The sequence below is a fragment of the Vespula pensylvanica genome, chromosome 23 (genome assembly GCF_014466175.1).
Source record: "Vespula pensylvanica isolate Volc-1 chromosome 23, ASM1446617v1, whole genome shotgun sequence".
NCBI lineage: Eukaryota > Metazoa > Arthropoda > Insecta > Hymenoptera > Vespidae > Vespula > Vespula pensylvanica.
Window position 1 is genome coordinate 2,651,104 of NC_057707.1, and position 15,000 is coordinate 2,666,103.

General features: G+C 33.7%; 3 protein-coding genes across 7 annotated transcripts in view; 1 reads left to right on the forward strand and 2 right to left on the reverse strand.

Moving 5' to 3' along the window:
* Positions 1–1,027, reverse strand: part of LOC122636681 — a 1,155-nt gene extending 128 nt beyond the window's left edge. The window contains exons 1-3 of the mRNA XM_043828199.1: positions 585–1,027; positions 242–440; positions 1–162 (exon numbers count right to left, since the gene is read on the reverse strand). The exon at positions 1–162 is cut by the window's left edge and continues 128 nt beyond it. Coding sequence (XP_043684134.1) covers positions 1–162; positions 242–440; positions 585–932 — 709 coding nt within the window. The 5' untranslated portion in view covers positions 933–1,027. The remainder of the gene's footprint in view (positions 163–241; positions 441–584) is intronic.
* A 471-nt stretch (positions 1,028–1,498) lies between these two features.
* Positions 1,499–15,000, forward strand: part of LOC122636680 (probable 39S ribosomal protein L24, mitochondrial) — a 36,695-nt gene continuing 23,193 nt past the window's right edge. For 3 of the 4 annotated variants that reach the window (XM_043828196.1, XM_043828198.1, XM_043828197.1), the window contains exons 1-5: positions 1,499–1,718; positions 1,830–2,015; positions 2,121–2,323; positions 2,386–2,572; positions 2,649–2,743. In XM_043828196.1, coding sequence (XP_043684131.1) covers positions 1,623–1,718; positions 1,830–2,015; positions 2,121–2,323; positions 2,386–2,572; positions 2,649–2,735 — 759 coding nt within the window. In that variant the 5' untranslated portion in view covers positions 1,499–1,622 and the 3' untranslated portion in view covers positions 2,736–2,743. Of the gene's footprint in view, positions 1,719–1,829; positions 2,016–2,120; positions 2,324–2,385; positions 2,573–2,648; positions 2,791–15,000 lie in introns of those variants that run through there. The other variant, XM_043828195.1, reaches the window with a different exon arrangement.
* The window catches only part of LOC122636655, a 49,601-nt gene continuing 38,964 nt past the window's right edge, over positions 4,364–15,000 (reverse strand). For both annotated transcript variants that reach the window (XM_043828134.1, XM_043828133.1), the window contains exons 7-11: positions 8,655–9,281; positions 7,645–8,561; positions 5,020–7,531; positions 4,739–4,891; positions 4,364–4,654 (exon numbers count right to left, since the gene is read on the reverse strand). In XM_043828134.1, coding sequence (XP_043684069.1) covers positions 4,485–4,654; positions 4,739–4,891; positions 5,020–7,531; positions 7,645–8,561; positions 8,655–9,281 — 4,379 coding nt within the window. In that variant the 3' untranslated portion in view covers positions 4,364–4,484. The remainder of the gene's footprint in view (positions 4,655–4,738; positions 4,892–5,019; positions 7,532–7,644; positions 8,562–8,654; positions 9,282–15,000) is intronic.

A 15,000-nucleotide genomic window follows, 5' to 3' on the forward strand; every position in this document is an offset into this window, starting at 1 on the left:
AAGTATCTTTACCTTGCCTATAATCTCGTGTAAATGTATAATTGCTTACACACTTATGTTCAATTCTCGTAAATTGAATAAACTTACTTTTAGAAAAGATATCGTTAAGATCCATGCCTGGCGCATAATGTATAACCAATTCCAATACTACAGTTACATTATCTATAAGACAATATATATGAAACAAAATACCTTTTTCAAAGATATTAGACTATCTCTATTTCTATACTAATTCAATTACCTTCTGAATCCATTATGAAGTTAAGATTATAAGGGAAACATAAAAATATACTTTCTTCTGTCATAGCAATAAGTTTTCTTTGTTCTTCGGTTAATGTGTCTACTTTTGACTTTAAGATTTGTAATACGCTAATATCTACAAGATTGTATAAAGAATTATAATCTTTATTCGCTAATGCTATTGATACCATCGAAGCTGCCTAAAAGTAATTTCATTAATTAATTGTACCGTATCAATTACTTCGATCTTATGTAATTATTTTTATTAGAGAAATAATTTCTTTTCGTATAAAAATTTTAATTAGGAATATAAATAATGTGATGAAATGTAATATTTAACTTACTTTTCTAGCAGAATCCATAATATCTCTCAACTTAAACTCTGAATCCTTCGTTAAAGTAGGTATAAGTAATTGAAGGAAACGCATTTTAAAGGTATTAAAAATAGAATATGTCATAATAATGGGACCAGGTATAAGTTGTGGCAAAAATTCTTTTTTTTCTTTCTTCTTTTCCTCGTTTTGAGAAAAATTTCTATATATTATATTTCCTTTGGAGGTTATAGACGGCAATATTAATTCTTTGGATTGATATCTTTTCGTTCTCAATATATAATTATTACATGCTACGGATACATACAAGTTTCGTAAATCTAATCGAGAAACAGTCCTTTTAATGATCACAGTCAACATTTTCAATTTTTATTTCAAACAGTATGTGTTACTCGTTAGCATGTATTTATATATAAGCCAACGGCACGTAGTACACAACATCGATACATACGAAAATATTTTTAATACTTTAGATCGTCTTTATGATTATTTTATTATTTTCTTATTTTTTTTTTTCTCATTAAATATTCCCTTTATATCGTAATAACGATATTCTATCATATCGTTAAATAAATTAATAAAGAAGCAAAATATAGATACATTTTTTAATTAGTTCAACATATTAACGTGACACATTCGATGGAGTTATTAATGATATAAGAATATTAATTTGTTTGAGCAATAAATAATTGATAGATTTAAACATTAAAATTTATTATATAATCTTACAATAATGTTTTCGAATTTCGCGCTTTTTTTCTTTACTGACAATATCGTTTATTTGTTTTATTAGATGATTGATTTGATTTATGCATGACGTCATGCAAACTTAACATTCACGTCAATAATAAACATATTTTATTATCAAATGCGCAATTATAGATTTGTCCAAAATTATGTTAAACATTTATTATGATAATGTTGGTAAGACTGTTACGTAAATAATTAGTTACGCGTGTGAGTTTAACCGTGCGATTAGAAACATAGATTTATCGTCGTTTATATATTTTCTTTTTATTACATAAATCTCTGTAGCGTTAAAAACGAATTATGAGGTTAACTAATAATTTATTTACAAGAGTAGCAGAATGGACGAAGAAATATTCTAATTTGCCCGATTCCTACATAGAACGTACTATGCGACAAGTGCGTCATTTTACTTATTTCTTATTAGATACGCTGATACGTTTATTATAAAATATTGTCATATCATTGTATTCGCTTATATTACGTATATTTATATATATTATAAATTAGGTTTATTGGCGAACTCCTCGAGGCAAACCGCAATATCTTCGACGAACTCACGAACGTAAACGTTACTGGTTTTCTATTTATAAACCATGGACGAATAATTTTAAGTTAGAAAATAGTAAAATGAAATTACCTCCTTACATACATGTGGAACCTATAAAAGATTGGAGTTTCTTTCGTGGCGACAGGGTAATGAAATATCTTATTTCATAGTAATAGGTTATTTTCTACCTTCTTATTATTACTTTATTTGTTATTTATAAACTACGAAGATACTATTGTTATTTATCATAGGTCGAAATATTAGTAGGAAAGGATAAAGGTAAACAAGGTATAGTCAAAGAAATAATACAGGAAAGGAATTGGGTTATCGTAGAAGGTCTTAATACCAAATTAGAACACGTTGGAAAAACTAAAACATTTCCTGGAATACATGTATCGGTGGAACAACCATTATTAGTTACCACAGACGTCGCTTTGGTTGATCCTCACGATTTGTATGTATATTAAGAGACTATTAATCTATCTTTTATTACGTTGTAATACGTTTTGTCATTAGGAATGGAACTAAGATAGAATGGAGGTATACGGATGAAGGTGAGAAAGTACGTGTATCGGTTAGAACTGGTAGGATAATTCCAATTCCTGAATCCGCGTTGGAAACGATAGATTATAAGCTTCCAAAGCTTTATAAAGATCAAAGTAAAGATACACCTAAAGAGGAAGTAGCAAAAGTAACATTCAAAGTAAGCGTTATTCTATCATTGAGTAATATGACATAATCTAATCAAGTTTACTTATAATATGTTACTATACTTTTAGCCAGCTTTAAAAACTTTTGAAATGGATATTATGGATAATATGGGTATCAAGGAAGATCGTACACCTAAAAAATCGTATTGGTATTAGGTTATATTGTAAGTAGATATATATTAATAAATTTCTTATATAAGCAAGAGCTATATATCGACTGGGATAATTTTTATCAAAATATATTGATTTATTTATTTATTTATTTATGACACACCGTTTGATAAGAAAAATATTATCAGTTGATTTTAGCGCTATGAAATAATATTATTTTTACAAGATCTAAGCTTGTAGAAAAATATTACAAAATCCCTTTTACTTTATGTCGATTATACGAATGTATACAAAAAGTTTGATCTTCACCCATCTCTTTTATTTCTTATCTTTTTTTTTTTTTATCTTTTTTCTTTTTCTTTTTATATTAGAAAATACACTGAGACATGGGTTTTGTTTATAAATTGCTGTATTTAGATATGTATGTAGAAATTATTTGATAATTGTAATTATCATTAGGATTAGACAATACCAACTTTATGCAGAAGTTAACCGTAAATCGTATATTGTAATCGATATCCGATTAGAGCAAAAAAATAATTATAGTTTATCTCATACTTGACTTTTCTTTCTTTTCTTTTTTTTTTTCTTCTTTTGTTAATTTATCTTATTAAATAACGTCACGCATACATATCACAGTACAATTTTTTACAAACTCACACAGATCCCTGGAACACTATCTGAAATTTAAATATAATCCAATATTAATATATTTTCCTTATGTTAACACACAACATCTTTATATTATCTATGTCACTTTGTTAAATATTGCTTCATTCTTTATATTTTTTCATGATTATTTCTCTTTCATTTTTTATTTACAAATATGCCTAACAATGAAGATTAGAAAAGATGCCAAAATTTTATAAATTATATTTTTTTGTTCTTTTTTTTATGTTTTTTTTGTTTTGTTTATATAAGCATATCCATAGCAATAAAGGTTTTATAACATAATCGATATAAGTAAATTTTTAATAATTTTTTACACATTTAGACGAAGAAACGAAGAATGTTTTGTATTAAGAAGCAACGTAACATGATAAATCATAATAATAATAATAATAATAATAATAATAATAATAATAATAATAATAATAATAATAATTTTTTCAGGTTAACAAAATCTTATAACATATATTTTATTAATTAATAATTATGCAAATCCGTGATGCACTGCGTTATATATACTCATTGGAGAAACTATTAAGCTGTTTGATCTCTTTATAGATTGTATATATATTCTGGTAAAAAGAGAGCCTCTAAGGAGGGTGAGGGGTAGGGGACGAGGGAAAAAACTATTATGAAATATTCAGTATTATTTACGCGTTACGCAGTTAAATGTTTAACTACGGCGGTAAATATGACTTAATTAGCGAGGATTTAGGATTCAACTATACGAACTATTTAACGTCGATAGTATTATTGCACTGTCAGCACTAATTTTTTAAGGTTATGTATCGAAAGTTCAAGTAAGTAAATGCATTCCTTTTGTCGATTATTTTAGCAAATATTGTACTTTCTCGTACATGGCATAACCTCAAAACAAACAAAATAGATTATATATATATATATATGTACGTATATATATATATATATATATATATATATATATATATATATATATATATATATAGATGTACGTATACATATACATATATAATTTTTCTTTTTAATCGTGTGTATCGATTCTCTCGTCGACAATCGAGATAACTCTGATCTTAGAAATTGATAATTTCTTGATAACTGAATCCCATGATGTGAAAACAAGGGAAGTCCATTATAATTTACTATGATTCACGAGGACTTGGTGGCAGGGTGCCTGACTAGGAGGTTCACTTCACCGTCGTGTAATTTTTTCATCAGAGACCAAGCTTCTATCCTCGACATTCTTGTAACGTCACTACCGTTTACTTCTAGTAATTGGTCCCCTGCCTTTAAGGCACCTGTTTTTTCAGCAGCACCTCCTGATTTATTAGGAAATAGGAATAATTCGATTAAGATTATTTCCAGATCTAGTATAGGTTTAGAAAACGTAGAAATAAACTCACCAGTAAATATTTTCTTTATTACCAAGGGCCTGTCTCCGAGAGGACTATCTCGTCCTCCCTCTAAACTGAATCCAAGGCCAGCTCCATCTTTGTAAACTGCGACCATTGATGGTGGACCCCAAGCAGTATCTTCTACCGTATTTATTTCGAATCCTAGAAAAATCAGTATCTTCTTTTAGATAGAATTAAAAGTGGAAATAATTTTCAAGTATATTCATTGTCGTATTAATAGTTGAATCCACTATGTTTCAGACTAACGACATATGAGAAGCAATCGTTACCTTCAACAATAGTTTCGACACTGGCAGTCCTTGATCTCAATTTACATCCTTCTTCGATTCTCGCTCTAGATACAACCAAGACAACTTCTGATCTTGGTTGCTTCAAAACAGTTAGGCTCTCTCTATGCGTGAGACCACGTGTACTCCTACCATTTATACTAAGTATTCTGTCTCCTCTTTGAACACGACCGTCCTTGTCGGCAATGGAATGAGCTAACACACGATGAACGGTAATCTCTTTGACTTCGCAATCAGCTCCACCTGCCAAAGTTATCCCAACACTTCCTGTAGGATTTTCTTTGTGAAGTAAGACTACTATCACGTCATGAGCACAACGAGCTTCCTCTAGGCTAGCTTCTTCGACGAGCTGAGCTAATTCTTGTTGTGAAATCAAGCTAGTACTGCTAGCCAATGAACTTATACTACCGAACTGTTCTCCACAAAATCTTTCGTTGTCCGTTTCTGTTCCAATAGATGACACGTTCTCGTCAATGCTACTATCCAAACTTGGAAATCGATTGTGAGACGAAGCTGGTGTTACTTGTTGCTGATTCTGACCATTGGTGGTCGCATCTATCTTATCCAAAGCCTTCTTCATGTCGGTTACACTGACGCTACGTCTACCTAAATTCCTAGCTGTTGGGATCTTTGACGCATTGCTCTTCGATTTCTCTATTATGTCTGTTTCGTCGTTGTTATCTAAGATTCTCGATCTACCTAACGTTGGTATCTTCGAGACGAATGGTTTATCCTCTCGCCAGGAATCATTAGAATGAGTCGGCGTCTTCTTGGTAAAACGATTACCGTCCCTTGATTCTGGACTAGGTCTGTGGAAGGATAAACCACTACCATTCTCCGTTCTACCTTCGATACTTTGCGTTCGTAACAATTTTGGACATGGAGTTTCTACCTTTGCACTTAGTATATCCTCCAAGCTCATTTGACTTTTTGATCTACCGAAACTACCATCGTCCACGTGTATCGCTGATCTTGATCTACTTCTCGTTGTTAGGATAGTCAAGAGATCGTTCTGATCTTCCTGTGTCTTTTTTATCGGAGAACTGACCTTACATCTTTGTTTCATAGTTTCTTGTGAAATATCTTCGGTTTCCTTTTGGACAGACCTATTTTTCAGGCCTAAGTCGTTCGAATTGTATTGTTCGTTGTTACCACGGGATACAGTTTGACTTTTCAAGCTCACTGGATTATCTTTTTCCATCGTATTAGCTAACTTTTCTTCTGCCGACCTAGCCAAAGCTTTGGCTTCAGCTCTAACCCATTTCTTCAAGTCGTTTGAAGGTTCCAACATCTCTGATTTCGGTGGTCTCACAGCTGGCGTGATGATAGTTCTTTTAGGAGGTAATTTAGGTTCTTCGATCTTCCTTTGTAACTGATCATCTTCCTCTAAGAAGGAATCAGTAACTTCGATGTAAGCTATCTTGATATCCTGTTTGGGGACACCATTATTGTTAGAATTATTCTTTCTTCTAACGGTACCACTATTCTCAGGATGCGTGTCCTCTTCGTCGGAGAACTTTCTTTGGATTAATGGAGAACCGTTCAAGTCTCTACCACTTCGACATCTTGCGCTAGCCAATATATTCTTCCTGTTTATTGCCTCAACGCTCTGTGGCTTAAGTACTCTTCTTGATAATGACTCTGCACTAGCCTGCGAGCCCGACGTCAAAGTCGACGAGGTACTACAATTTGTTTCGTTACTGTTTGATCTTCTCAAGGTTTGCCTTTGAGGAATTTGCGAATTCCTTGTTGCGTCTATCGGCTGAGGTGAACGTGGATCAGAACTGGTACTACTACTGCTAGACGATGATGATCTTTCCGACGAAACGTATGTCCTTTCGTTATTTAGAATGTTAGCTCTAGCGTTATATTGTTCGGTATTACTTATCGATTCATTTTCAGTCTTTACGAAAGCCTTGTTCGAGGTGTCTATGATGAAAGATCGACGTTGATAATTCATCTCGGTCGACACGTAAGATCTTTCCGACGAAACAGTTGATCTCTCCGATGGGACAGGTGACATGGGTGGACTGAAACCACGTGATATACTACTCTGAGAACTACTCACTGCCGAGTCATTGTCAGAGTCATCGTAATCGTTACGCGTCTTTCTCGGCGCATTCATTCTCTGCCTGCCACGTAAAACGTCTGGAGAATTGCTCGCTGATACGAATTCAAAACTGTAATCGCTCCTCGTCGGACTACATATACTTTCTAAACTTTTAGGTGGTTCTGACAAGGTATTACTCGTATTGCTACTTGCATTACTACCCTGACAATTCTTTGTCATGTACGCAGAAGAATTTATTGTATTACTGGAGGAACCGTATACCGTCAGACTCTTCCTTTTAAAAGCTGGCGAATATTTCGAGTTTATCTGAGGAGCTGGCATCTTGAAAGACGTTGTAGCTTTCAACGGGACACTTGCCGAACTTGTATTACTTGCTATCGAACTTTGCGATCCCCATTTGTCCTGTATGTTTGCTTTAGGTAACTACGAAATTAAAAAAAACAATATATGTACATATACGTATGCATGTATAAATCAAAATATCTAACAACAATCGATGTATTAATAATCTTTATTTTATTTTTTTTTAGACCAACCTGACTGAGTAGTATAGAGTTACGTGACTTGATCTCTGGCAAATCAACGATAGGCTGTTCGATAGGTACAGTCTCCTTCTCAGGAATCACCAAACCACGTAACTTCGAGATCGATCGTCTTCTCTGTTCGATCAGCTGATTCAAGCTAGTTCTTCTCATATCCTCGCTGTTTCTTCTAAAAGTAGAAACCAACGAATTCGTTCTGGACACTTGATTATTACCGTTAGGCACATCGTTGTTGTTCCCCGATGTACGTTCTTGAGTAAACGAACTTGATCCAGAGAAACTAGTCGCACGCGTTAAAACTGGCGTTGTCGACGTTGTTTTCGTTGGGCTAGTCGTCGGACTGTTCAACAACGAGGAGTATAATTTCGTTGTACTTTGAATGTTGTCTGGCGACGTGATCGTAACGGCGGACGGGGAATAAGATTTATTCGTCAACGATGTCACATAATTTTTTGTATCATTGGTAGTCGCCGTTATCGTTGGTTTTTGAGGTACAGGTGGTGGCGTTGTCGGTGCCATTTTCGAACTACTTGGATATCTCTTACTGGGCGAACTCTCTTGAGAATAACTTTTAACCGAATCGGTCAAGTCGAAGGAACTTTGAGTTCTGTCTGAAAAAAACGAACTTCTTTCCTTTTGATTAAGACATTTGTCGTCGGAACAAACATCCTCGCTCGATTTGTATTTCGATAATTTTCTAACGTTTCCGGTCACAGTTGACACGTTTACAGCGTTAGGGAACAAAGGTGCATCCAAACTACTTTGCGACGAGAACATTGCGATCTTGTCTCTGACCGATCGTTCCGATTTGTCGTCTTGTCTCCAAGGATCGACGTTCAACGAGAATTTCTTGGACGATGATTGATCGATGTTCCTCACAGATAAATTCGATTGTTCCAATTTAGGCGGACCTAAATGAAAATAATTATATAGTTATTAGTAATTGCAAATTCTATGGATCATTTTCAAATGAAAATATAGATTGTTATACGATCAATCGTTACCTGTTAATGGTAATGGTGGCGGAACTTCGTTAGAAATTTCGTCAGCTCGAATTTTGATCTCTGTCTCAATCGTTGGTATATCTTTGTGATAATAAGCAGCTATTTCGATTTTCTTTTCCGAAACTAATATGGTCTCTCCGTTTGTAATCGGTGAGCTGTTAATTTCGGATTGGCTGTTGTGACCGATCGAGTTTGACAAATTTCTATTTCCACATTTTTCATCCCCTGCCGAGTCAAAATAATTCTTTTCGCTCCTCGAACCGACAACGTTGTTGCTGTCGTTCGCGAGCACCTTGAAATTATCTTTCACGGCGAATGATTTTTTATCGTTTTCGTACAAACGAAAGCTATTGTTGTCTGTATTATTGTTATTATTATTATTGTTGTTGTTGTTGTTGTTGTTGTTATTATTATTATTGTTGTTGTTGTTATTCATAGTCGTTGTAGTCGCCATTGAGGAGGTGGTCGTACTCGTTATAGCAGTTGTCGAGGAGTTTGTTGGAAATCGGTATTCGTGTTGGGTTGCGTTATCGTTGGCAAATTCTTGATATGCTGCAGGAAACTCGTCCCCATCTGGGGGCAGCCGTTGACCGCCTCCACAATTGTCCATTCTATCATTTACCGAATCTGAAAATAGAGAAAACGTTGAAATATATATGTATGCATGAGAATATATATATATATATATATATGTATATGTAAAGATTGTAATATATATACATTTCAATACATATAGGTATGGTATACTATATCATACAAATAAGCGTAGGATGTGATTTACGTAGGTGTATTCCCAAAAATTTTCTCTTTATCAAATTTATGGACCATTCGATTCTTATAAAATGGCGGACGAAAGTTTTTTTTATTCAACAAAACCTTCTTTCCTTTCTTCGTTTTTTTTTTTTCTCTTGTCAAATAGTAAAATCAATCACGAAAAGTAATTGAAAAGTTTCGAAAAGAAGATAACGATCGATCTTTATTATAACGTAAAAAACGAACGTCTTTCGTTCTTAGTATTTCAAGAAAAAAAATCTCGTAGAAATCATTCCCAATATTCTTGAATGTTATTTAAGAATATTATTTTTACTAGCCTCTTGAAAAACGATCGACGTTTGAGATCGAATAATCCTATCATTTTGAATAATTCTGAGCAATAAATCAAGATGAAAAAAAGAAAAAAGAGGAAGGAGGAAGAAGGAAGAAATCAAAAAGTATAATAATCGAACAGGATCGATAAACTTGGTTATGAGTCCGTTATGAAACGATCGTACGATTCGATCGAATGATTTTAACAGGTACATTCTGAAGCTGTGATATTTCCTGGTTCTCAGAGCTTTGAAAGGATAAGAATTTTATCATCTCTCTCTCTCTCTCTCTCTCTCTCTTTCTCTCTCTCTCTCTCTCTCTCTCTTTCTACGTGTATATGTGTGTGTCAGAAAAAGAGAGAGAGAGAGAGAGAGAGAGAAAGAGAGAGGTGTGACAAAGAGAGCCTCATGGTGCAGACGGGCTATTAGCAACTAACGGTGCATTATCATCTTCGCATTCCTGGGAATCCTTCCTACGATTCGTTTTTAACCGCGAATCGAGTTCTTCGCGAGCGAGCAAGCAACGAAGCAAGTAAACAAGCAAAGAAGCAAACAAACAAGCAAGTAAGCAAGCAAGTACGCAAAGAAGGAAGGAAGGAAGCAAGCAAGGAAGGAAGGAAACAAATAAGCAAGGAAGCAAGCAGGTAAGCGAATAAACGAAGGAACGAATAAAGAAAGGAGTAAACGCCCTTCCCTTTGGCCAAAGATGGCTACGAACTCGAAGGACACGCTTCGAGGAGGACTACGTTAGTTTTAATCGCGAATCGGAGAAGCTGAATTTCTTTTTTGTTTGTTTTTTCTTCTCTTTTTTCTTTTTCTTTTTTTTTTTTTTTTTTTTTTCTTCGAAGCAACGAAAGAAAGAAAGCGGCGAAGGATTTATCTGTACGAATTTTTTTATTAAGGAGAGAACTTGAAAGATCGAAGAACGAGTTTTATGTTACGTTTAACAACCCGTTTGTCTTTCGTTCCATTTTTTTTCTTTCTTTTCATTATTATTGTTATTATTGTTGTTGTTGTTGTTGTTGTTGTTGTTGTTGTTGTTGTTTATTTAAAACGTCGTTTTTTTCGTCGTCGGAAAAAATTTCAATCGCGAGTTTTCACTCGAGTGAAAAAAAGAGAGAATAGTAATGATAGCAGTTCGACAAAAGTTAAATGTCGAGTGTCACTCGACAAAATTAAATGCCCAATGAAATAGGCGACGAAACGCGTGTCGACCGTTACTCGACAAAATGCATGTCGAGTGATACTCGACAAAATGCATGTCGACCGTTACTCGACAAAATGCATGTCGAGTGATACTCGACAAAGTGCATGTCGAGTGATACTCGACAAAATGCATGTCGACCGTTACTCGACAAAGTGCATGTCGAGTGATACTCGACAAAAAAAGAATGCGATATCGCGAGTGTATAAAGCTCGAGTAAAATTTTAGACTGAACTAACTAGTCTCTATTATGTGTACCCTTATCAGTTAGAATAATCGCGAAAGAATGAATTCCAAGCATAAACCATAAGTCTGTATAATAAAAGCGTTCTAATGCAGGACGCATGGATTTTCTTATCGTAGTTGATTGGTTGGTTGGATGGATTCCTTGAGAAAAGCAATGCGTTCTGAATGCATTCGAATGAAAACACAGTTTGTTTTTTAATGATCGATATGTATGCGTATAAGAGAGTGTAAGAACGCCGTGTGTTAACGCCAATGAGTAAAGTGAGATACGTATGTATGTTAATAGTAGTATATATACGTATACGTATACAGGGTGGGCATTCGTGTGAACGGCCGATCGGACCATATTTGTACCGATATCAGGGACAACGTGCGTCACCGTATATATGTACGTATCTACATATGTATTTACATTAATTCCTATGCAGTTCTCTTTTCTATAGGAGAGACGAGACAAAACGCAGACGTTTCGTCGAGATTTACACTGGGACCTTTGATTTTTTTTACGGATACTTTCTTTTTTTTTTAATTATTATTATTATTATTATTATTATTATTATTATTATTATTATATTTGTTAATGGATTATTTCCATTTCAAAATTAAATCGTGCGATACGGCCGTATTTTCTGTAAAAACTAAAGAGAGTTCGAACAATTTTTTTCTTTTTTTTTTTCTTTGCTTTTTTTTTTTTTTTCAATAATGATAAAAAAAATTATTTTCTCACGTTTAATATATTCTTTCTTCAAATTGCAATTTACATATGTATATATAAACTTTTTTTTTTTTTTTTTTAAGAAATTTTACTAACGGGAGAAGGAAGACTATCGAACGTGCATAATTTCGATGGTACACTTTGTAGTAATACAAACATCGATGTTTTCTTGTATATTTATGATACACACGAGCGTATATAGAATATTTATATGTATATGAATATATATATATATGTGTGGTAGTAAAGTTAAGTTTGTTTGAAATATGTATACGTAATTCGCGTCATGATCAGTGCCAGGCGATTCGTCGAGGCGCAAAGTATTTGAGAGAATTCGATGTAGACATATTTATCATCCATCTCTCTCCGTCTCTCTCTCTCTCTCTCTCTCTCTCTCTCTCTCTCTCTCTCGTTTATTAACGCACTTTATACTTATCTCGTTAAAAGCATTCTAAGTTCTAAGAAAACGTCGTACCAGTAATAACGTTCTTCTCTCTTCCATTTATTACGAGATTACGCAAAATGAAATGTTTTTGTCCTTATTCAAACGATGATTTCAATTTTATCAAAGTTCGAGAATAGAAAGAGAATATTTCATTGAAATATAATTATTAAAAAGAATTTCTTTCATTTGGATCCAAAGATGATACAGACCCATTTTCAATAACATTTTCCTTGCATCGTCAAAACTGTTAACGTTGATATTATTAAGTTTTATCGAACGATTATTGGAAGAAAAAAAAAAAATAGAAAAAAAAAAAAGAGAAAGATAGAAAAAAAAAACAGTAGCCTTTTTTTAGAATGAGAAACGATCACGTAGAACTTTCACACGTCTACAATAATATCGATGATCGATCGATTATCGATTGCGACGATCGTTCTATGATCTCGTAGAACTTTGACCTTGAAGAGAGGCACGAGAGAAAAAAAGAAAAGAAAGAAAAAGAGAAAAAGAATAAAGAGAAACGACTACAAACTGTTATCTGTTTACAACAATCGATTTCGAGGAATCGAGTAGAGATTTTATGAAGAGGAAAAAACCAGGAAGAGATCTCGATCTCGAAGACATCTCGAAGATGAAGTAATAAAAAAAAAAAAAAACAATAGTAACGAAGAAAGAGAGAGAGAGAGAGAGAGAGAGAGAGAGAACAGAAAAATAGACAAAAAAATAAAAACAAAATATAAATAAAATTGATCCACTATTTCTCTCAATTTCTTTTTCCATTCTCTCTCCGTCTATTTCTTTTTCTTTTTTTCATATTATTTTTTTTTTTTACTTCTTTCTTTATTTTTCTCTATCTTTTCACGAAGAGAACACGCACAGTTTAGCACAAAGTTCGCGTCGAAGTTGTCTTTTCTTTTTCTCTCTCTCTCTCTCTCTCTCTCTCTCTTTCTCTCTATCTCTCTGCGTCTGGCACACGTACATACACGTACATACACACACGCACATACACGTACATACACACACGCACACATGCACCAAGGTCACACTTTTTCAGGTCCTCTTTCAGGATGCGATAGAGAATTACCTCTGGGACCATGTTCCTGTAGCATGTTTTATAAAATCCACTTGAAACTTTGATTTTGACGTTAGCGTTAGAGGAAGAGGAAGTAATATGAAGATGAAGATGAAAATGATGAAGAAGAAGAAGAAGAAGAAGAAGAAGAAGAAGAAAAAGGATATACAAAAAAGAAAATAATAATAATAATAATAATAATAACAAGGATAATAAAAAAAGAAGACGAAATAGAAGAAAAGGTTTAGAAAATTGTAAAGAATTTCTTGGAAGTTTTAGGCATCTCTCCGAAGTTGTTAGAGAGAGAAATAGAGATATAGTGAGAAAGAGAGAGAGAGAGAGAAAGAGATAGAGAGACTGGTTGCTGGTGGTGTCCAAGTCGACTGTCGTTGTTAGGGATAGCTTGTAGAGGGACCAAAGACGAAGAAGAGAGGAAGAGAGAGAAAGAGAGAGAGAGAGAGAGAGAGAGAGTGAGGGAGATAGATAGATAGATAGAGCGAGAGAAGAGAGGGAGGAAAAGGGAGAGGACTCGTTCTTACCGGCAAGAAGGCTCTCGTAAGACTGGACGACATTGCTCCTCGAGGCCAGCTTCCGTGGTTAGCACAGCCATCGGCCGTTCCTTTCCGTTCAAATGATAGAGAGAGAGAGAGAGAGAGAGGGACAGAGAGAGAGAGAGAGAGAGAGAAAGAGAGAGAGAATATGTCGAGAAGAAGAGTGCTGGTCCGCGTCTACGAATTCTTACTTTTTCGTTTCGTTTCTTTTCTTTTATTCCCTTTATTCTTTTATCCTTTCTATTATTTTCATCGTTTTTAATCTTTTTTTTTGTTTTGTTTTGGTGAATTTTTGTTTCTTTGATCTATTTTGTATTATCTCTTATTTTTTACTCTTCTTCTCTCCTTTCATTCCTTCGTTTTATTTCATTTATTTCCTCCTCCCAAGTTTCTCTCCGCAATCGTTAGATTTTTCTTCAATTCTTAGTTTTTTTCTTTCCCCTCTTGATTCTTCTTGCTTCTTTTCTCTCTCTCTCTCTCTCTCTCTCTCTCTCTCTCTCTCTTTTTTTTTTGATTGTGTGTATTTTTTATCCAATTACTTTGTTTTATTTTATTTTATATTTGTCCTTATCAGATAGGCTTCTAGGTTTAATCGCGAAGTTATTTTCTGTTAAGTTCTCTTTTTCTCTCTTTCGAGAGTGCTAACTGTGTTAATCGCGATAAATCATTTTTAAAAAGGTCAAGGTTTATTTAACAGACCCACAGAAGAATATGCATTATATTCAGATGTAGGTAACAATGATTCTTTTTTTTTTTTTTTTAGATTAATAATCAATTTCTATAGAGTACCGTTGTATCTTCAATAATTCCGATGTGTCGCGTATAATTTTTATGAACTACGATATCGTACGAAAATAACGCAATGTGATTTCAATCCTTGAAAAAATATCGGCAGAACGATCTTGCAACTTCTTACTCTTTTAATTAAAAAGAAAAAAGAAAGAAAGAAAGAAAGAAAAAAAAAAAAAACAAGAAAAAAGAGACGTGAATGATTTCACTGGCAAACGAAAAGTAAAAACGTAACAAAT